This window comes from Poecile atricapillus, chromosome 16 (assembly GCF_030490865.1).
Source record: "Poecile atricapillus isolate bPoeAtr1 chromosome 16, bPoeAtr1.hap1, whole genome shotgun sequence".
NCBI lineage: Eukaryota > Metazoa > Chordata > Aves > Passeriformes > Paridae > Poecile > Poecile atricapillus.
In genome coordinates, this window is record NC_081264.1 from 8,403,900 (window position 1) to 8,425,062 (window position 21,163).

Sequence of the window (21,163 nt, forward strand, 5' to 3'; positions counted from 1 at the left end):
TGAAATCTGTTGTAGAGGGCCATGATGCAGAAGTGCTACATCTTATTTCAAAAACCCTGTCTGCCAGGGGATTTAGCCCTGTGCTTTAATTACTCAGGTGTCTGTTGTATGCAGGGATCAAAATGCTCTGCTGTGGCCTTTAGAAGAGTTAATAACATGGCACTTTGCTTCTATGTGCTGACTGAAGCAGTTGGCACCATGGCACTACCTGCTTTCTGTGTGTGGGTTGGGAGCACAGCACAGGATTAATTTGGGGTTGTGTTGGCAAGGATCTGTCAGCAGAGCTTGCCCAGCTGCCTGTGCTATGCTGGAGCTGTTAATGCTTTACTTTTATAAGCACTAACCTAGAGCACATTTTAAAAAATTCAAAATACTGTTAGAGAGAGATACTTGCAAGTAGAAGAGCTCTGTACACACAGTGTTCATGGTTGGAGACTCCCTTCAAGGAACACCACAACACCTCAGCCTGCCAGCTTTGCTATCTTGGCATCTGACTGGGAAATGCAAATACTCAATCTTAATCCTTCATTCCCACACGCTGACATGTATCCAAGGGGAACTTCTGTGAATGTTGTTGTTATTTCCATATAACTTCAGCTGCTGCTTTGCTTCCCAGAACCTCCCCATCATGTGTCTCAGTGCAGTGTTTTTCAGGTCTTTTGGATTTGTTTCCCTAATGGAAGGCAGGCTTTAGTGTGCGTGTCCTTATCACAAATCTGGGCAAGGGAGTTGAGGGCACCTTCAGTGAGCTCACAGGTGACACTAGGCTGGGTGGGAGTGTTGATCTGCTGGAGAGCAGGAAGGCTCTGCAGAGGGATCTGGACAGGCTGGATCCATGGGTTGAGGCCACTTGGTTGAGTTCAACAAGTTTGAATGAATGTTGTAGCCAGATAGGGCTTGGTCTCTTCTCCCCAGTAATGAGCAATAGGGCAAAAGCAAATAGCCTCAAGTTACACCAGGGGAGATTTAGATTGGATATTAGGGAAAATTTCAAGGAAAGGGTCATCAAGGACTGGAACAGGCTGCTCGAGGAGATGATAGAATTGCCACCCTTGGAGATTATCCAAAGGATGCGTAGATGTGGCACCTGGGGACATAGGTCAGAGGTGGACTCGGCAGTGATATGTTAATGGTTGGACTTGATATTAGGGATCTTCTCCAGTCTAAGTGATTCTATGATTTTATGTGGAGAAGAGGAACAAACCCTGTGACTGGAGTGTCTGGGGCTGTTTTTATAAGGCTCTTCTCTTTCTAATCTCCCTCCAACAAACCCTTTCACAGATTTTTAGATTCCTCACTAAATCCTTTAAATAATACGATAATAAAAAATCCCCCGTCTAATATACATATTGTTTTGAAACACACTAAACCTGAAAACTAACTCTATTTGGTTTGTTGGCTTAAGAATCACATGGAAAATATAAGCAGAAACCCTGGGCCAGGACTCTGGACTCTAATTATCACTAGAGAAAGAACAAATGATGTGTAACAGTGTTTTCCTGACCTCTCCTCTGTTTTCAGAAACATGAAAAATTTCATCTGACTATTGCTAATGTTAGAAAGTTGTGTAAAAATTAGAACATAATGAAGACAAATTTTAAAATGGTGTCTGCTGCAGTTCTTGGGTGTGTTCTCAATTGCCTCCTGCTTAGAGAGCAACTGAAAAATCCAAGTCCTTTTTCCAACACGTCAAAACCAACTTTTTCAAAGGATTCAGTAGCTGTGCCAAAGCACCTTGCCTATTTGTAAGTAAATGCATAGGGTTGGAACTGTCTCTGCCAGGGCCAGCATTCACACATGCAGCTGGCTCTATTAAATCAATTTGATGAATTACTGTGTACCTCCTAATTTTTCAGCAGGCAAGTCCCTGCTATTTCTTGCCTGCACAAGATTAAACGGGCTTTAGCATTACATACCCTGCTATAAGACTGACTGTCTGGAGTATGTCTCAGTGTTCAATGACTGCTCCTGGAAGAGTCTGAGGATTTGGCATTACTGTCAGGCTTCTTACACAAGGTTGTAGAGAAGGCAGGTGTGTGAAGACCATGTTAACATCTGTGACGGAGGACACCTTGTGATAAGAAGGATGCCACCTATGTGACTTACTCTGGTTCTTCAGAGACATTGACTTGTTTGGTTTGGGATTTTGAGGTGATTTTCCTGCTGTTAAAACATATTCTTTGAGTGAAGTGCCTGCCAAGAAAGTGCCTGAAGAAGGGAATAGATTGACCCAAGGTGGACTGACTTGGTGGGTCAGAGAAAGCTGGATGGCATCAGAACACCCCAATGGCTGGTGAGGCACGAGCCTCAGGATGTGTGTGTTTCTGAGCACCTGCACTGGGGTGTAACAATGCCACAATTTATTCAGCCCTTCTCTGTGACAGAGCTGCATGGAGCTGAATAATGTGCAGCCAGGGGCTGAAAGCAACTGGATCCTAGATACAGGTGTTAGGGAATGCACATTGCCAAGAGAGAGGCTTTAGTCCAAATGCATCCTCACTAAGAGCACTTTCTGCATCCCCTGCGTGTCTCTTCATGCTGTTCTATCACTGGGCTCTGCTGGATGTGGTAAGGATGGAAGAATTTTGCTTGTTCCTTCCACTCTAAGGTGTGGTATCAATGTTGTGGCTGTGAGCAGAAGTTTGTATGTGTATTACTCCTTGGGCCAGATTCTGATCCTATTTATGTAGGTATAAAACTGCTGTGTTGTTTCATCTGTGTTAGGGAAGTTCCAGCCTCTTTGTCTGTTTTTAGGTTTTGGTTTTGCTTGGCTTTTTGGTTGTTTTTTTATTCCTTTAACCACTTTCCTTGCTGAGAGGGGAAGACTCCAAGGGAAGTGATCCAGCAAACTTTTAAAATAACCTTTTAGTGTGGGTTTGGTTTTGTTGTTTTTTTTTTTTTTAACTGTTGCTCAAACTTTTAAATATGTCAATTGTCTCTGTGAATTCTGAGTGCCTCTGAAACCTGCCAGCCAAGCCTAAATCTTGCAGGAGGTGTGGCCACATTTGCATTCTCAAAGCTCTCTGGCACAGACACCTGGTACACCTGTGTCTCCTGCTAGTTTCAGTACTGTCATAACTTCACCCCTCATGCCTGTTTCTCTGGTACCTCCTGTTTTTCCCAAGGTTATCTTCTAAAAATAGAATCTGTTACAGATTTTCACTCCTCCACACCCACCTTGAGGACAATAATTACCAATGAGATGGTTTTAATAATGCTGAAAGAAGGAGGGTGATGCATTCTGCTCTGCTCTTTGAGGCATTTTTTTCCTGGCAGGGAAAAAAATGCACACATTGCTTAGTAATTTCCTTAGGTGACAAATGTGAAGTGAGTAGCTTTTGAAATACTTAAGCTTGAGTACTTAAACATTTCATGGATTATCTGAAGAATAAAATTATAATGGTTTAGCACCAACAGAATTCCATGCAAAGGTCTTAATCTGAATAGAAAATATCTTAATTTCCTTAATTGTTGTTAAACTGGTGGAGATAGCTGAGGTATCTGTGGCGTTCACCTGTCCAGAAACCAAAGCCATGCTCAACCCAGGTGAGCAGAGATGCTTTGGATGATGCAGTTATCTGTCAGCAGCCAGAAATAAAAACATTTAGACCATTCAGAAAAAACTTCTCTAAAATGAAAAAAACCAAAAACCCGAATGTAAGCGTGTAAGGGTTTGAGTGGATGATGCTGACTTTACTGTCCTCTACACTATGTGTGCAGCAGCCCAGTTTTATTGTCACATAAACCAAGAGAAATAAAAGGGAAGCTGTCTCTACAGACTACATGATGGAACTGGTGAGCAGCTGCTCTGATAGTAGGGCACTCTGTGTGTGATAATTGCCCACAGATAGAAATGCTGTGTAGAGGAATCATTGCTGGCACACTGACACAGGCTGGCAAACTAAACTGTTTGGTGAAAGGATAAGAATCTACTACAGCTCTTTAAAATCACCCTCATTGTGATCATCTCGTGATCAAACATTACTTTCTCCACTGTTAATATAAGCATAGCACATTTCCCAAATGATCTCTTAAATTAAAACAAGATTGGTGCATAAGAGACCAAGTCCTCATAACCAATAAATGTACAGTGCTACTACCCAGAGCTCAGAATGAAATGGGAACAGTGATGATGCTTCAGGTTTTACAGCCACTTCTGTGCTCAACTTTGACAATTATTTATTACCACTAATATTGTTGCTTTGTAAACTTATACAGTGCTTTATGAAGTAAGACATGTTTCCTATTTTAAAGATCTTATAATCTTGTGGGCTGATAAAGGGTGCAGATTATCCCTTGGATGTTCATAAATAGCATTAGCACTAAGAGTTTTATTAGCAGTGGGTCCTTTCAAGCCTGTGGCTCTTTCTTTTTCTTAACAACACTTCCCTAGTCAGGTGCCAAAACAAGGATTTCTACAATATGATGTTCCAGGCTGGAATCATGTGGGCATTCTTTGGTTTTGCTTGTAGTGAAAGAGCAAAACCCAAGCAGAGTCCCAGCACAGTGGCTGTTGCTCTGCATGGGTTTAATCCACAGCCTTTGCTCGCCTCTCTGAGACTCCAGATCTGGAGTTTGGGGGATGGCAGTAGAGAGCAGGCTCGGGAGGTTTGTGTGTGTGTGTTTGCTTGCGCGTGTTTTAAATAAACAAACAATGCAACAGCAACTTCAACAAATTGTGAGTGGTGCTAATTTGTTATAGTGCTGTCTTGCCTTCTGGCAGTGTTGATTTAGGAGAAGCTGAGCAGACCGGAACGGATGCAGGGAGCTGCTGGTTCTCTTGCTCTGGGATGTGTATATGTTTCAGCATAAAATACTTTTAAGGGTCCTGTCCTGAGGAGCTTTCAGATTACAGGGTAAAGCACATACATAGGCTGTCAATCTCCTTTTCAAAACCAAATCTTAGGCAAAGGTACCTTCCCCCCTGCCTTGTTCCACCCTTTCTACATTTTTAAAATGAAGAGAAGTTTTAAGTCTTAATTCATGACAAAAGCCTATAATTTGTGTACTTTGAGGACTGCCAGGAAATCCTTGACCTTGACAAGAATAGTGTGTAGGGAAGGAAAGGAGGAAGATCCTGTGCTTTGGACTGGAGCAAAGTTTTCAACACCCCATGACCTTGCTGGGCTGCCTTTCATAACATGCGTGGGGCTGTAATCCCCCAGGCTGAGCAGCTGTCTGTCAGGGAGGGTTGGCCAAATGTGCCCGAGGTGTCTGCAGCCCTGGACCACTGCTGTGCAGGGCTGCAGGACAAAGCCAGCAGGATGGGAGCCTTGCTGGGAAGAGGTGGATTTTGGAAACACACATAGAGTGACCTCCCTGCAGTCTGTGAGCTGAGTTTAAATAATGCTTGAAGTCTCAAGTGAAGAAGACAGAGGAATAAAACAGTCAAAATAAGAAGTAGGGGCTGAGGAAAAGCAGCCAAAGAAATTAAGAATTCTGAAAGTGAGTAAACTGTGCTTTCCCATTAGGTCATCTTCAGTTTGGAGAGATTTGGATGCAATACAGGCAGTTTGCAGGACTTGGAGTCTGTTAGGCCTTTTACAAGCAATAGTGGCTTTCTGGCCTCCTCTCATTTGCCAGGCTCAGATGTGCTGAGACTTCTTGGTGGCTGCAAAGAACCAAATAAAAAGTGTTCAGGGTGATTAATTAAGCATCTGACTTGGAGGGATGTTTGGTTGACAGTTCAGTCTTAATACTGCCAGGACCAACTCTTACAGTGGTTTGCTTGAAAGACTTCACCAAAATGAAACTTAAAACCAAAGATTTCTTTGCTAAGTACAGGGCTGAGTATATGGTCAGTTTTTGGGGTAATGCAAAGAAAAAAAATGTGGGGAAGTGCTAAAAGTGCTGTGTTTAAAGTATCATTTATATTAAGAACTGTTGCTGGATCTAGAGATATGGGTAAAGGGAATGAGATTTTTTTCTTATTGGAAAAAAACGAGACAGCAATGCTTGGTTTGCTGGTATCTGCACTGGTATCTGGCATATGGTGAGAGAGATGACATTTTGGTCCAAGACATTTACTACACCCCTCAGCATGGAAACCTGGTGTTAACTACTGCAAGCTCATGATATTAGCAGTATTGTGTATGCAAATGCTGCTGTGCAGATTGCATCTTTGTGCAGAAACGTTTGCTGAGTCCACACAAGAAATGAAAATAAACAGGCCAATTGGGAGGATCTTTATCAAACCTGCTCTCATTTTTCCTAGTACTCTGCAGCTTTGTTTGCTCTAACAAACCATGTAACTAAGGAGTCTGAGTCACAGTCACTAGTTCCAGCTGCCTGCCTCATCCCTGTCCTGGAGATCCCTCCCCAGTTGCAGGGACAGTTGAAAGGGTCATGCATTTGCTCCAGTATTAGTGCATTTCACAACCTGCCATCAGCTTGTACCTGTGCTGACTCAGAGCCCTAAAGCAGTGCTGCAGCTGGGAGTGTCCTGTAGGACAGTCTTGGTTGGAAGAGGGTCCTGACATTTCTCCTTCTCCACAGTGCTGGGTGTGCTCTGCCCCCAGAGCAGTGCTCAGCATGAGGTTGCCACCCCATGCACCCCCTGCCTACCTGTACCTTACTGAAGGACAGGGCTCAAGACTCACACTCTCTAGGATTAACTGGGAGGTAGCAACGATCCTTTAGTCACGTCCTAAATTCTTGCATTGTAAAGGGAGGATTCTGTACAGGCTCAGAGGTGGCTGGGAAACAGAAATTTTGCATACCAAAGGGGCCTTTGAGCTACTTCATTCAATATGTTGTTATTTTTGTGCAAGAGGGAGTAAATAAATTAACTAAGTGAGATTAGCATTGGTCATTGGAGCTGCCTTTACTACTTCCAGTGCAGGTAAAACTAAAACTGAGTTTGCTTAGTTGTTGTAGGAAGAGAAGAAGAGCCCAGCATCTACTGCTGGTCACTAAGTGGTCACGAGCTTCTGAAGCTTTGTTTTGTGCCACTGGTCTGTTCCTGAGATCAACTGCACTCTGCAGATATGCAGGAATTTTTAGTGCCGGACTCTGGCTGACAAGATCTGCAATGACCATGCCTCTCCCCTTCTCCTCCCAGTAGATGTTTGGGTAGTCCTGGTCTCCTGTGTGTCAGCAGTGACAATAAATGTATAATATACAAGCACTCTGCTTAGGAGTTGAGCAGAAGCTTCGTTTCTGACTGCAGTGAGATGCTCTAACAGTAGGAAACACCTTTGGTTGAAGCAGTTCTCTGCTAAACTCTGCCCTAGAGGGAAAATACAACTATGGAGAAGAGCTCTTGCTTCACAGTAGCAAGAAACAAATTGATGTAATCTGGGTGTGGAAAACCTCGTGTTTGAGCTGCTGTTCAAGAAATACCTTTATGCAGCATTCAGCCTGTGTTAAACTAAGAATTGCTGGTATTGCTGAGGGTTTTGCAGAGTTGTGATGCTGGGAGATGCAGCCAGATTTTAGGCTGCTCTAAGCTGTGCAGAGCGCGATCTTCTGAAGAGGGGGGAGCTTCAAATTCCTGGGGCTCTGGCCCATTATGCTTCAAGTGTGGTAGTTAACTGTGGGTTGGCCTGTTCATGCTGGCAGTGGTCTGTTCAGGCTAGTTCAGCAAATGCTCCTGGCTCAGCACAGCCCAGGTCAGTAGGCAAACAGTTGTTTACATTTCACTTCCTCATTGTATTGACAAGATTTAAAAATCTTCAGCCTACAGCAGTCAAAACAGGGTGATCTGAATATAAAAGACCTATTAGTTCAGTGTGAAAGGGATTTGGTTACAGAGTTGTGGGGATAAGTATGCAGGTGGGAATGATGGGAACACTGTCCTGGGCCTAAGCCCAGCAGATGTTCAGAAAGAATGAACTATCTCCTTGTACATTGCCCTTCTCACAACAACCCGTTCCATTTCTCAAGACTGTGTCCTCCTTTATGCTTTCTCTCATTCAACATTAAGTATTATAGATATCTTTCATTTGGCCTTTTATCTTTTAAGGCTGATAATCAATAGTATTCTCACTTCTAAAATATAAGATTTCTATCTCCAGAAGCACAACTGGAGACATGCAGCCATCAGTGTGATAAGAGCTATGCACATGTTTCACTTCATCATGAGGGTCTAAAAATATATGTTAAATCCCTGCCAGGCTGCAGGCTTACTTATGTACTGGTTTTTGGTGGGTTTGGGTTTTTTGTTTTGTTTTCACTGGGGCAGCATCACCACTCATAGAAAGGAACCTGTGCTTAGCATCTACTCTGAGACTCCTCCATGATAATCCTGCTGGAGCTGATTAGAGGATCTCTGTAGGAAGGATATACACTGCAGAGGATACAACCAGCTTGTCAAACCTAGGGTAGCTGTGATATGTGCCTTTCCCTGACATGGAAAAGATGATGTTTCTTTTTCCTTTGGGCAGGGGAGGGTGGAATTATAGATCTTAAATTTTGCGACGCTCATACAAGCTGCAGTTCACCATGAATCAACTTGATCGCCAGTCTCCAAGAACGGAGATTAAAATATCAGTGAAGTATCATTATAAACAGGAGAGGGTATACCGTGTCTTCTTCTCCAGCCTTGCACCAAAGTATCCAGCCTGGTCCAATGCTGTAACATCTCCAGAAGATATTTTCAAAGGCTTGGGAAGTGGGACAGGGAAATGGGGACAACACAGCAGATGAGGTTTGAAGAGGTTTTTTTTGCTGCCTCTACTGTGTCAGGAATGAGACCATGAAGCTCTGGCACCAAGCTGTTCTTGTCATAGAGGCATTTCTAAATGGTGATATTTCATTGCCTGAATTTCTGGGCAGAAGGAAGCTGGTGCAGACATCCTGGGATCTGCTGGTTTTGGATACATGTGCATTGGTCTCCCTGAAGCTCAGTGCTATTGGGAGTCATGAACTTAAGTGGCCAGGGAGCATCAGTAAGAAACTTACAGAGTCCTTCTGTTCCGCTTCCGTCACAGTTCACCAGCTGTGGGGAGATGGGTGGAGGGGAGGTTGTTCTAGCAGTTACATATTTAAGGCAGGTGGCTGTTTTAAAATGTACATTTCAATTTTGATTGCAGTATTTTAATTGCATTTAACAGCGTCCCTGCTGGTTCTCCATTCTGCATCCGTGCAGCCACGTTCTATTGATGGCCTGTTGTGATTTCAATGGAACATCATGGGATGTACCTGGCACGTCGGGCAGCACTGGATGGAGGTGCCTTTAGCCCAATGTACCTGGCATGGTAAGCGGCAACCAAGTGGTTAATCTGCATTCTACTGCTCATAGTTTCAGCTTGTATAGCAAGGTGTTCCTGCTTTGCTGCAGCCTTGCACTGACTGGAAATCACTTTGCTCTCCTGATTTTAGTGCTTTCATGCACACAGGGCCCCCACCCTTTTCACCCATGGAGATTCCCCTTCCCTGGGAAGTTTGCCATGCAGTAGAGAAGGGCCTAGCATTGTCAGGCTCTCCTTGTTATTCTAGAACGTGAGAGAAGGGACTGGGAAATCATCTTACTATTTTTTTCTCTCCTTTTTGGGCCAGGAGCTGGTAGCAGTTGAGCAGGTATTGCCCACGTCCCAAATATCCAAACGTTGCCGCACAGAGGTACCAGACAGGTGCTTATGTCCTTAAGCAAAGCTGTGCCGTTTCTGCGGGAGTCCTGCAAGAGCTGCCTCAGGGAGCCGGGAGGGCAGTTCTGCCTGGCACTAATTGGAATGTAACAAACTAAACAAGGGCAACTTTCAGTTTGCCGATATGGTATCTGCAAAATTATCCTCCATTCTCCATTTTCCTTCTCTTTTCCATGCCCACACCTGCAAAATCAGCTGCACATCCTGCTCTGTCCTGCATGCTTTCTCTCCCTCCCCCAGCTCTGCAGACCTCTGCCCGAGTAACTTCACATGTTGGTCTTAGCTATTTTAAAGTGCTAAATATTTGTGTGAGAAAAACAAGGGTGCTGCATCCTGTTTTCTGCTTGAGCCTTCTTCACAGAGCTTTTGCTGCTCCACTGCCAATGTTGAAAATGCATGTTTGTGCCTCAGCTTCTGAATTCTGCTGTTTGACTGCTCACAGGGGCTGGGGATAGGGAACTATTTGGACTAACACAGTCCCAGCACTTCTCCCCATGCTTCTGCTGTTCTAGAATGTGAATACCTCTAAAAGTCATGGGCTAATGATCTGCCAAGTGCAGCTGCTGGGGGCAGGTTGGTGGCCCTGAACCACCCACTACACTGACACCTCTGAGGGTCCTGGTTCTGTCTGGATGTGGGGAAAGATCAGATGAGCCAGTGAGGAACAGGAAAGCTCTCTTCCCAGTGGGGGTCATTAAGTGCTCAAACAAGTTGGTTCATCTGAAACTGAAGGGTGCAGAAGTCATCTGTTCCAGTTTCACTCGGTTCCAGTAGCAGCTGGACGCAGCATTTTTAATGCCATAAATTGGTGGGAGAGAGCAATGTAGGAAACAGTGGGTTTCATTTTGTCTTGTTTTTCTCCATGCTTGCTGCTGCAGTGTCTGCTCAGTGCAGCTTAACTGCTTGGGAAGGTGGAGAAATAAGTAAGCAGGCCACTGTCTTTTCCTGAGTCTATTATAACATGCACAGTAGGCTGATGTTTTAACAGCACCTAATTTGATACATCACATCTAATCTGTTTGTTGGTTTTTATCTGCAGTACTGTTAGCTCACTGTTCAGGTGCTCGGTGTCTAGCCTTCTCATCCAGCCACAAATCCTCTACGTGAAATGAGTGATTCCTTAGATCTGTTTTTGATTGATTCTTTGCTTCACTGGTGTTGCTTCTTAAAAGGTAAACAATATTCATGTGCTGCAATCTATAACTCAAAGATTAAATCAAACAGCATCTCCTGCCAGAGGTTGCTAAGATAACACATTTAGCATTCATTCAGTAATTACTTTTAAGAAGAGATTTAGTGATATTAAAGAGAATCAAACCTGTAGTGAATATGTAGATTTTATACTGTTGAAAGGGGTGAGGGGATTTATCTTCTCCTCTGTTTAACAATTTCATTTTCTGCGATGTCCAGAGTCTTTGTGCAAACTGAGAGCAAATGAAGTTTTTCCTGCTGTGTAGTGAGAGCAGCACAGTTCCAGGAGCAGCCTGTGTGTTGTGCACAACCTTGCTGCCCATGGGGTCACGGGGTGTCCCAGGCTGGGCACAGCAGCTCGCAGTTACCCAGCTCCTGGGGCAATATTGCTTATTAAGATGCTGTCAGCTCTTAGCTTGCAAAGCTTTGTTTGATGTGTGGCATCTGCTTGCAGCATTACTGTATTCTGTGATTTGTGCCCTGTACTTCTCGTGTCTTTGCATGTGCTGTGTCTCTGTCATGAATATGGTGGAGGTAGTGGAGAGACTTAGTCTTGTTTCATTCCCTCCTTGCATGGGAGTATTTGAGGAGATTCACTGCTCACTGAAAAAAAATGTGTCTTGAATGTGAGGTAATCAACCTGAATCTGGGAAAAGACCATCACTGCTGCTATTTGTCCAGAGCCTCCTGTAATCCTCTTTTAAATGCAAAGGGGTGAACTTTTGCACACCATATTCAATGTTTAAAGACTGTGGCCCCAGTGAGACATCTGTGTATTCTTGAGGTCTTGGGGTTGGGTTTTTACTAGAAATGCATCTGAGCCTTTTCTGATCCAGGGCTCCTCTGAACTGGGAGTATGTTTTTTTCTGATTTTTTTTTGCAGAAAACAAAAAGGGAAGGGTTATTAAAAATGATACTGAAATACAAGAAGTATAAACCCAGTGTCATTTTTTAGGGCTTTGGGGGATTGTGGTGATGTTATTCAAATCTCATGGTTTGTTAAGAGACACTCTCTGCAAACTAATGGATAGCAAGGCCTTTCTAAGGCTACACCTGCCATTTATTTGGGCAGATAACTTTTAAACAGAATTTAAACTCACAGTTGTCCCTGGTCCCATGCTTTCAGCTAGAAGTGAGATTCTAGGAATGCTGTAAGTTAAGGAATAATGCCTGCTTCTCTTTTGCTAACAACCTTTCCAACACACTTTTCTTCCTCCACCTCTGAAATGCATCACTGTCAAAGAAGGGTTTGTAACTGGCCACCTCTGGAAGATATCTGGACTGGATTCATTTTTGTTGAGGACCTCACAAGATACACAAGGCAGGTTGCTATAAGGTTTTTGTCAACAAAGGGATGTCAGCCAGAGGAGTGTTCTCTGAGCCATACTCCTGTCCTGGTCAAAGCCCTTGGTGGGCAATTCTGACAACATTTTAAACACAGTGCTCTAAGACTGGCTGTAGGTTCTGCTGCCTTGATTCATTACATTCATTTTTTGGGGGGTTGTTAAATCCACGTTAGACTTCAGCTAACAAATTCAGATTTGATAGGCAGGGTGATACTGCTTACACCTGACCACTGCTTTTAAAATCTACTGAAGATAATAGCCTACCTTATACATATGTCCTACTGAACATGAACAGTTCTGTAAAATCTGACATGTGAGATAAATAGAGGTAATGTAAACAACTTGTACTATGCTAGTTTTTAATGCTGCAGAACATACTGAAGTTTAATAATCTTTCTCATGAAGGTCAGTAGCAAAATTAGAATTCTTACTCGGTTTCCAGAGCTTTCTCTGCAGGCTCATTACCTGGTTTCAATATCATTTAAGACAAAAAGAAACAAAAAAAAGTAAAACAAAAAAAGGCAAATGCTAAAACTATTCTGCATTGATAGCTTTCTAAGCCTTAAGGCTTAGACAACTTGCATGCCATGATTTCTATACCTCAGCTTTAAGTGCCACATCAATGGGAAATAAGCCCACTTTTACTTCAGTACCATCTTATTATTACTACTACTAGTGCTACTTTGTTTAGGCAGAAGATATTGGCTGTACTGTTTCCCTTCCTTTCGCATATTTGTCCTTTATGGAACACTTAAAAATTATACCCAGGGATTTTGTGTGTTACATGCATGGAAAAGCACCATTATGTAGTGAAATTGTAGTACTAGGCTGTTTCTTGCTATCTTGAGGAGGATGCATTTATATAGAGAGATGCTGTTAAGTTGCAAGCCATGTTTTTGTCCTCCCCTATCAATGTATCTCAGTGACACAGAAGTAAGGGCTCTTACTGGCCTGGCTAGATAAAAGTGGGTATTTTGTGCCTCTGTGCTGCTGCTTCTTCCCCATAATCGGCAATTCTGGAAGCAAGCCACTAGAACCAGACAGTGCTGCAACTCTGATGTGACTAACTGCATCAAAACTTGGTTTTAAAGTGCTCAGCACTGCTCAGTGGAGGTAGCCCCTGTCCTGTCACATTTTTCAGATTCTGCAGGGTGAGTTTCTATTACAGAAACACTGTAGGTGGAACTAGCACCACGGCAAGCCTGTACTTCCTTCTTTTGGCTGCCACCCTTTCTAAAGCCATCGAGCTCTGGAAACAACATCCATGTGCAGAAAGGCACTGCGGTGAATCCACCGTCTTCTTGGATTACCATCCCCTGCTGAAACAAAATCAAATGGAAAAGCAAAGCAGCCTTTTTAGCTCTGGGTCAGGGTGGTGAGCCAGAGGGATCTGTGTGGATGCTAAATCAGGTGCTGCTGCACTGAAGAGACACCAAAAAATTCTACCAAAAGCATAAGCAAGCACCAGGCTGACCAGCAAAACAAGTGAAGAGCTGTGTCCTGTGGAAGAAGGGAGGCACCTGCTCAGCAGATCTGCTCGGAAAAGTACCAGCATTGGAGGAAATATTGCATTTGTTTACTTTTTGGTAGCTTTTTTTCATAAAGCAAAACTTCTCTGTTGCACAGAAATGGATGATATAAATTTACCACCTTTCTGCCAAATGAAATCTTTCTATTCATCATCAGATAGTGAGAATCAGGTTTAAGGGAAGCAATTTTTTATACTAACAGCATCACTCCTTATTTCTTTTTGTTGTGTACTTATACTTGGAATGGAGGGAGCATAAGGCAGTCTAATGCTTCATCACTTGAACTGTGATGGGAAAAAGTGTGGTAGTGGAACTCACAAACTACAAAACAATTAACTGATGATGATTTTAAGAGAAAACTTAAGCTCTTAATTTCTCTGTATTTATGGCTTGCTTCTCCTTCAATTAGAGAGATGTTTCAATAATATGATGAACTGGGAAAGGAAGAAAGGAAGTAGAGGGCTAAATGGTGGTTGTTGTAAATTTGATATTTAATTCCTACTTTTGAACCTCAGAAACTATTTAAAATCAACTTTAACAGATAAATGCAAGTAATAGTTGGCATTTTCACACAAACAAACACACAAAGAAACCCAACAAGGAAAAAAATTAAAATTGATCTTGGATTCCCAAAGGCAGCCCCCAGATTGAATTCTGGGTTTTATGGATTGTAATATCTACCAAACATGCAACTGCAGTTAGTTCTGACATATCTCAAACTTGGTGTTTCCTACAGTTCATACTACTGGGAAGGCCAATATAAGCATCTAAACTAAAATACATCATGACTACTGTTTGTGAAATGCAGGTAATCACAATTTTCCTCTCTTTACAGTATTTCAGGATAGAGAAGCTGTGACTTGAGAGATGTTACTTGCCTCTATTATTTAAAAAAAAATTATTTAAAAATTAAAGACGGAATAAAATTAACTTGAGAAAAATGTTTCAGATTTTTGAAGACATTTGGTGACATTTAGCTAGCTCAGCATCCTGAATTTCAGCCAGTTGAGGGTTGATTCTAACCCTACATGTCAATGGATTAGGATATGGACATTGCCAGGGGAGTGGTTTTTAAAGCAGCTTTTCCATACTCTTAAGGAGACTTCCCATTCACACCTCAGTGTGGGTAATTCCATCTTCAATGGATTTAGTTGCTACATGTCATTTTCTCAACCCTAGAGCAGCTGGGTGTTATAAGATTTCAACGTGTAACAACCAAGAAACAAACTACACATTAAAGCAGGGAAGCTGCAGCTTATGCTAATTATTTTACATGCTCAGATATGCAAATGACAGTGAAGTAGATGCTTCTCTTTTCTTCCTCTTTTTCTTGCTTCTCATCCTCCCTTCAAGTCTGTGTCAGGAGAGAACAGCTTTCCCCTGTACCTGACTATTGTTTTTATCCTGGTATCTTTTGAATAGTGATTCCAGCCAATGACTATTGCTTCTGTAAAACGATAATTACAAATCTGATTTTTTAAAGATTTGAATCAAGTCTTAGCATGAGAAATATTTCTCTCTGTATCCCCAGCAGGGTCACATCTTGCAGGGCTCAGTGTACTCAGATCTCCCTAGACAGTGTCAAGCCTAACATAGACTGCACTGTGTTAAACCAGCCTATTAAATGTAACCTGTTCTAGTGGAAACAGCAAGCTCACACCTCTCATTGTCCTGTTTTGCAGGTGGTAAGGTGAAGGTGAGAGGAAGAGAAGGTGGAGATGGAACTGCCAAATCATGCCAAACAACTGCTACTGCAGCTGAACCAGCAACGAGCCAAAGGTTTCCTCTGTGATGTGATCATTGTGGTAGAAAATGCCCTGTTTCGTGCCCATAAGAACATCCTGGCAGCCAGCAGCATGTATTTCAAATCCCTTGTCCTGCATGACAACCTGATAAACTTAGACACCGACATGGTGAACCCAACCGTGTTCCGGCAGATCTTGGACTTTATTTATACTGGTAAGCTCTTAACGACTGACCAGCCTGGTGAACAGAACTTTAATGCTCTCCTCACCGCAGCAAGCTACCTCCAACTGCACGACCTGGCAGCTCTCTGCAGAAAGAAGCTGAAGCGGAACAGCAAGTCCTTTGCTGGCAAGGCCGGTGGCCTTGGTGTTGGGAGATCTGCCAGGAGTCAGAGACTTTCCACTGCTTCAGTCATCCAAGCTCGCTATTCAGGGTCAAATGAGGGGCTGAAGGGCTCGCACTCAAAGGAGCTGTCAAAGGGAAAGCTCTCTGATGACGAGGTCTTCATCAGCAGCTCCAACCAAGAGAACTGTCACTCCTTAAGCAGGGGAACCAGCAAGAATGGCGGTGGGAGCAGCAGTGCGAATGGGAGCACCGGTGACCAGGAGCTAGGCCTCGACTTGTCCAAAAAAAGCCCCTCGCTCCCTGCCGCAGCCTCCCAGGATGACACGCAGCACAGCGAAAGCCAGCACGGCTCTCCCCAATCTGCCTCAGCCCCTGCAGCCAACAGTGCCTCATTGTTCGACGAGTCTGGTGTCGGAGCCCCCCACAGCATGGCAGACAGCAGCGACCCCATGGAGATGGATCTGAGCGAGGAGTGCCACCACTCACTGACAGAGAGCGGCCAGCGCAAGGGCCTCCGGCACTCGTCCCGCAAGAAGGAGTGGATCAAGAAAGACAACGCCTTTGACCGAAAGGAAGGGGGCAAAGAGAGGGACGAGGGTGAAGGGCTGCCCAATGGTATCCTGCTGGGGCCCTTGTCCAAGTCTGTGGAGAGGAGTCTGGCTGGGGCCTACGGGGCAGACCTGCCCTACCCATGTAAGGAGGAGGTAGAAAACGGTAAGGAGAACAGTGACGACAGCGGCCAGAGCGAGAGTGAGAGCGGCGGCCATACCAGTGCCAATTACGTCTACCGGCAGGAGGGGTTTGAGCCAGTGGCCTACGGTGACAACCTGTATGTCTGTATCCCCTGTGGCAAAGGCTTCCCGAGCTCCGAGCAGCTCAATGCCCACGTGGAAACGCACACCGAGGAAGACCTTTACATCAAGGAGGAAGGCACATATGGCAGCAAGGATGAAGCTGAGGATTTGTCCAACCCCAATCAGTCCTACGCTGCGGAGTCCCGGCCCTTCAAGTGTTCAGTGTGTGAGAAGAGCTACAAGGATCCAGCCACGCTGCGGCAGCACGAGAAGACTCACTGGCTGACGCGGCCCTTCCCTTGCAACATCTGTGGCAAGATGTTCACGCAGCGGGGCACCATGACACGGCACATGCGCAGCCACTTGGGGCTCAAGCCCTTTGCTTGCGAGGAATGTGGGATGCGCTTTACCCGGCAGTACCGACTAACAGAGCATATGCGTGTCCACTCAGGAGAAAAACCTTACGAATGTCAACTGTGTGGTGGGAAATTCACCCAGCAGCGCAATCTGATCAGCCACCTGCGAATGCATACCTCTCCCACATAAGCCAAAGACTCCAGAATGAGCTTCAAGCCCATCCGCAGTGATTTACCTTTCTGTAGACTTGCTGCTTAAAAAAAAAAAGAAAAAAAGAAAAAAAACAAAACAAAAAAGGGGGCAACTCCCCATACTCTGTTCAGTCATGAGAGGCCTAAACAAATGTAGCTTTAACATTTAAAAAAAAAGTTCATTTTTTTTTCCTTTTTTAAAAAAAAGAAAGGTCCACAGCCAAGCTGATGCATTTAGTCCCAGTCTCCCTTCAAATTCTGATGACCTGGCAAGAAATACTTCTTCTTTTTGCACACATCGACTGCATTGCCATATTGCTTATCTGGAGCAGGTAGGGAGACCTTGGGGAACTTTCAGCCTCTGCTGGCTCCCCCCTCCTCTCCCCCCTGCCTCATTCTGTTCTCACTGTACTCACCTCCATTCTTAAAACCAAACTCAGGAGGGGTATTTCTTGCCATTAAAAGAAAACAAAGTACACCTTTTCAGTGGCCTAAGTAGCTGTGAAATAACAGCATTCTCAAGTGCAGAAGCTGTGTCTGTGGACCATCTCACAGGGTTGGCAGCCCCTCCAGAGACTGTGGGAAAGCCACAGCAGTGGTGGAGCCCACCCCCGTCCCCTGGGCTGGCGATGGTGGGGGAGCAGCTCCCAGGGCTCCACCAACCCCAGTACTTCACTTAAAGAAATGGCGAAGCCTCCCTTACCATCCCTCCCCATTTTGGTTTTGATCTTTGTCCTTGGCACACGTAACTATGTGCCACCTTCTCCCATAAAACACGCAAACCTCTTTTGCCTTACCCATGACTGAACAGGGACTGGATGCCCTGGGAATTTCTTTCAGTGAGCAGGGGGTCGTCTTTACTTTTCTAGTAGTTTCGTATGAATATTCTTTGCTTAGAGGTACTTGTTTTATTAAAGGAAAAACCATTGTAACGTTTATGTGAATGTTTGAACTGGAAGGTCTGAGGTTAATTCTAGGGTGGGTGGGTGGGGAAGGGGTTTGATGTAGGCTGGACTTGCTACAAGTTCCATAGGTACTTTTTTATTATTTTTTTATTTTATTTTTTTGTGTGTGTGTATGTTTTTAGCTTTCCTCCCTCACTAAAGAGCAAGTCTGTGTGGACAGACTTGTTACCTTTGCTACCTCTTGAATTCATGAGAACAATAAGATGGTTAGTGAAAGATTAGGCATTTTTTTCTTTTATTGTAAGTAATTAAATGTATAAAAGTAGAAGCTAAATTAAAGTTAAGGGATTTTTACCACCCCGTCCTTCCATCAAAAGTCAACTAGAGAAATGTTAAAGCAAAGCTTGGCCAAAGACAAAGCAAAAAATACACTGAGCTAGAGGCTGTGCTGGCTGCTTGGACTGGCTCAATTCGCAGTCTCTTGGCTGTCTGTAGTCACTTTTAGATAAAAGCAGAAAACTTCTCTGAGCTTTTTGGGCCCTTTCCAGCTTTGTTTATTGAGTCTGGATACTATGGGGAGGGGAAAATGTCCCCCTCATCTTCCACTCCCCCAGCACATCTGGGTCAGTCTGTAAACACCTGGCAGGACAGAGGGTGAGGGCATAGCAGCCTATAATTTACTAGAATCCAGAGTGCAATAAGGTGGGGGAGAGGAGGAGAAAACAAACCAAAGTGTTTCATATCCTCCCTTTTAGACAATTTAACACACGCACACAAAAAAAAAAAAAAAAGAAAAAATGAAAAGAAAAAGAAACAAAATGTTCTTGCAACATCTGCCTAAGATATCACAGCCAACAGCTGCTATTGGTTTAGGAGAGAAGACAGAGAGAGAACTTTGCCCACCAATTCTTGGCCCCCTTGACTTTGTTGGCGTGACCTTGTGGAAAGCTATGGCTTATTTCAAGCCTCCCGTGACTGTGGTGGTAAAAATTCACAGCCAGTAGAATCATCCCTTCTGAAATGACTAAGGTTTACACTTGCATTTTTTCATTTGTTGGTTTTTGGTGTTTCGTTTTTTTGTTTGTTTTTTTTTTTTTCACTCAAACCAGTATAGTCTCTATGCGTAAGTTTTACCAAACCTCACGTTTTGTCTTTTTTTTTTAAAAAAAAAAAACAAAACAAACAATTTTTAAAAGTTTTGACCAAAAAAGAAAAAAAAAAGAAAAAAGTGAGCATGTTTGACTAAAACAAAGAAATATAAGCTTCATTTTCTGTTGGGGTTTTTTTTCCTTTTTTTTTTTTTTGTTTTGTTTTGTTTTGAAGGTAGACTAGTCCATGAGAAGTTTTTGGGTCAATTGAATGATTGAGGAAACTGGAATCCAGGCTCCAAGCAATAGACAACCCAAAGGCGCTGAGCCTCGGCCTGGTGTCACGTTACAGGGAACACTCGCCCCTCTGCAGCCGCTCCCGTGTGCTTCTCCCAGTGCCATTGTCCGCTTGCTCCCGGACGCCTGCGAGCCCCGGAGCGCGGGAGGGGTGTATGAATTTTGGTTTTGTCTGATTGTGCTGAGACGCGCTGTTTTCGGGGGTTAAGTGGGCTTTTAGCGTCTTTAGCACTTCCATATTTTTGAATATATATTGAATTGTTTTCTCCTTGATTCCTTGTTAACCCCCCCACCCTGAGGACGTCCCCAAAATAGTCTTTGGGGAGGATAGGGAAGGCCGTGCCATCTACCTTGTGCTCAGAGCGACTCTGAGCAGAACCCAGGGACAGCTGTGCAAGATGAGTTCCTCGGCACTTTCACCCCGCCTTTGCCTCCCCTCCAGCCACCCAGAGCGGAGCCGCCCGGCCAAGGAGCCCTTCCAGAGCAGGTTTTCGGTCCCTGAGCGAGGGCTGTGGCCGGGATGCGGCTGTGCCCTGCGTGCTGCTGGGGACGGCGGGCTGGAGCCGCCCTGGGCCAGCGGCTCCGGGGGGAGCAGCACGGGGCAGCACCGGCACGGAGCTCCTCGGCAGGAAAACCCCTGCTCCCCCTCTCTTAATTCCATTTTTCCGTGTGTGTGGGTGATGCAGCTTCTCCCCCTGCCCCAGGCACCATCTTCATTTGTTTCTTAAGCCTTGAGAATTACGTTGAACTTTCAGGACCCAATGCTATTTTTTAAAAACTATTTTTTGGAGCATCTTTTTTTTTTTTTTTTTTTTTTAAATCCCCTCCCCAGCACTTAAACAGTACGACATAAAGTCTGTGTACAGCAAGAGTATTGTACAAAAGGAAATTATGTTCTTTTTTCAAATAGCTGTGTAAAGTTGTGTTCCATAGACTGAGTATAAACGACATTTTCCAAATTGTGACAGTAATAATGAATAACTAATAATACTCAAAACTTCAGGGACTGTTTGAGGCCTGCTTGGGGCCTAAACACTCAACTGCATTTGTACGACATAGTATTGTATCAACATTTTTCGTATTTTAATGAGAAAGCAAAACACTAGTTTCATATTTAAGATTTTAAGAGTTTTAGGGTGGGGGGGAGGGAGTTGCATTTTTGTTTTTTTTTTTTTTTTTTGAATTTTTTTTTAAATACACAAAGAGCCTCAAGAGGAATAAAACAACTTTAAAGGAAACAAAAAAAGAAAAAAAAAAAAAAAAGAAAAAAAAAAGAAAAAAAAGAGGCCAGGCAGCTTAAGTATATGCTTTAGTCACTTAGTTCCAGAATGTTTTCGGAATAACAGGAAAAAAAAAGATAAAATAGCAAAAGTTGTATAAAAGAATAAAGAAGCTCATACCCAAATTCACAAAACTATTTTTTAAACCAAAGCACATTTGAATGAGTATGGAACCTCACTTGGCTCAGAAAAGTACTAATATATTTATCTCATTGTTTACATAAACTTTTACAGTTTCAGACCTCAACAGATCTAGGGGCCAGTCAAAATTAATCTTTGCTTTTTCCATTGGTTTGTCTCTGAAGGCTACGCAATGTTCCCCAGCTTAGGAGGGGGATCTGTGTCCCAGCCTGCATTCCAGCACTGCTCGGGGAGGGTGGGGAGAGGGTGGGCAATTACAAATATGGCATGTAGAATTTTTTTTTTCTTCAATCCATGAGAGATGTTGCTGGCAGTGAGACCCAGGCACTATTGTAGAGGCATTCCAGCCTACCTCTTCCTTAGAGG

At 43.7% G+C, this 21,163-nt stretch overlaps 1 protein-coding gene across 1 annotated transcript in view; it reads left to right on the forward strand.

The window, feature by feature from the left end:
• Positions 1–17,218, forward strand: part of HIC2 (HIC ZBTB transcriptional repressor 2) — a 69,883-nt gene extending 52,665 nt beyond the window's left edge. Inside the window, exons 2-3 of the mRNA XM_058851681.1 lie at positions 9,054–9,197; positions 15,336–17,218. Of these exons, the coding sequence (XP_058707664.1) occupies positions 15,372–17,084 (1,713 nt within the window). The 5' untranslated portion in view covers positions 9,054–9,197; positions 15,336–15,371 and the 3' untranslated portion in view covers positions 17,085–17,218. The remainder of the gene's footprint in view (positions 1–9,053; positions 9,198–15,335) is intronic.
• The last annotated feature ends 3,945 nt before the right edge of the window (positions 17,219–21,163 follow it).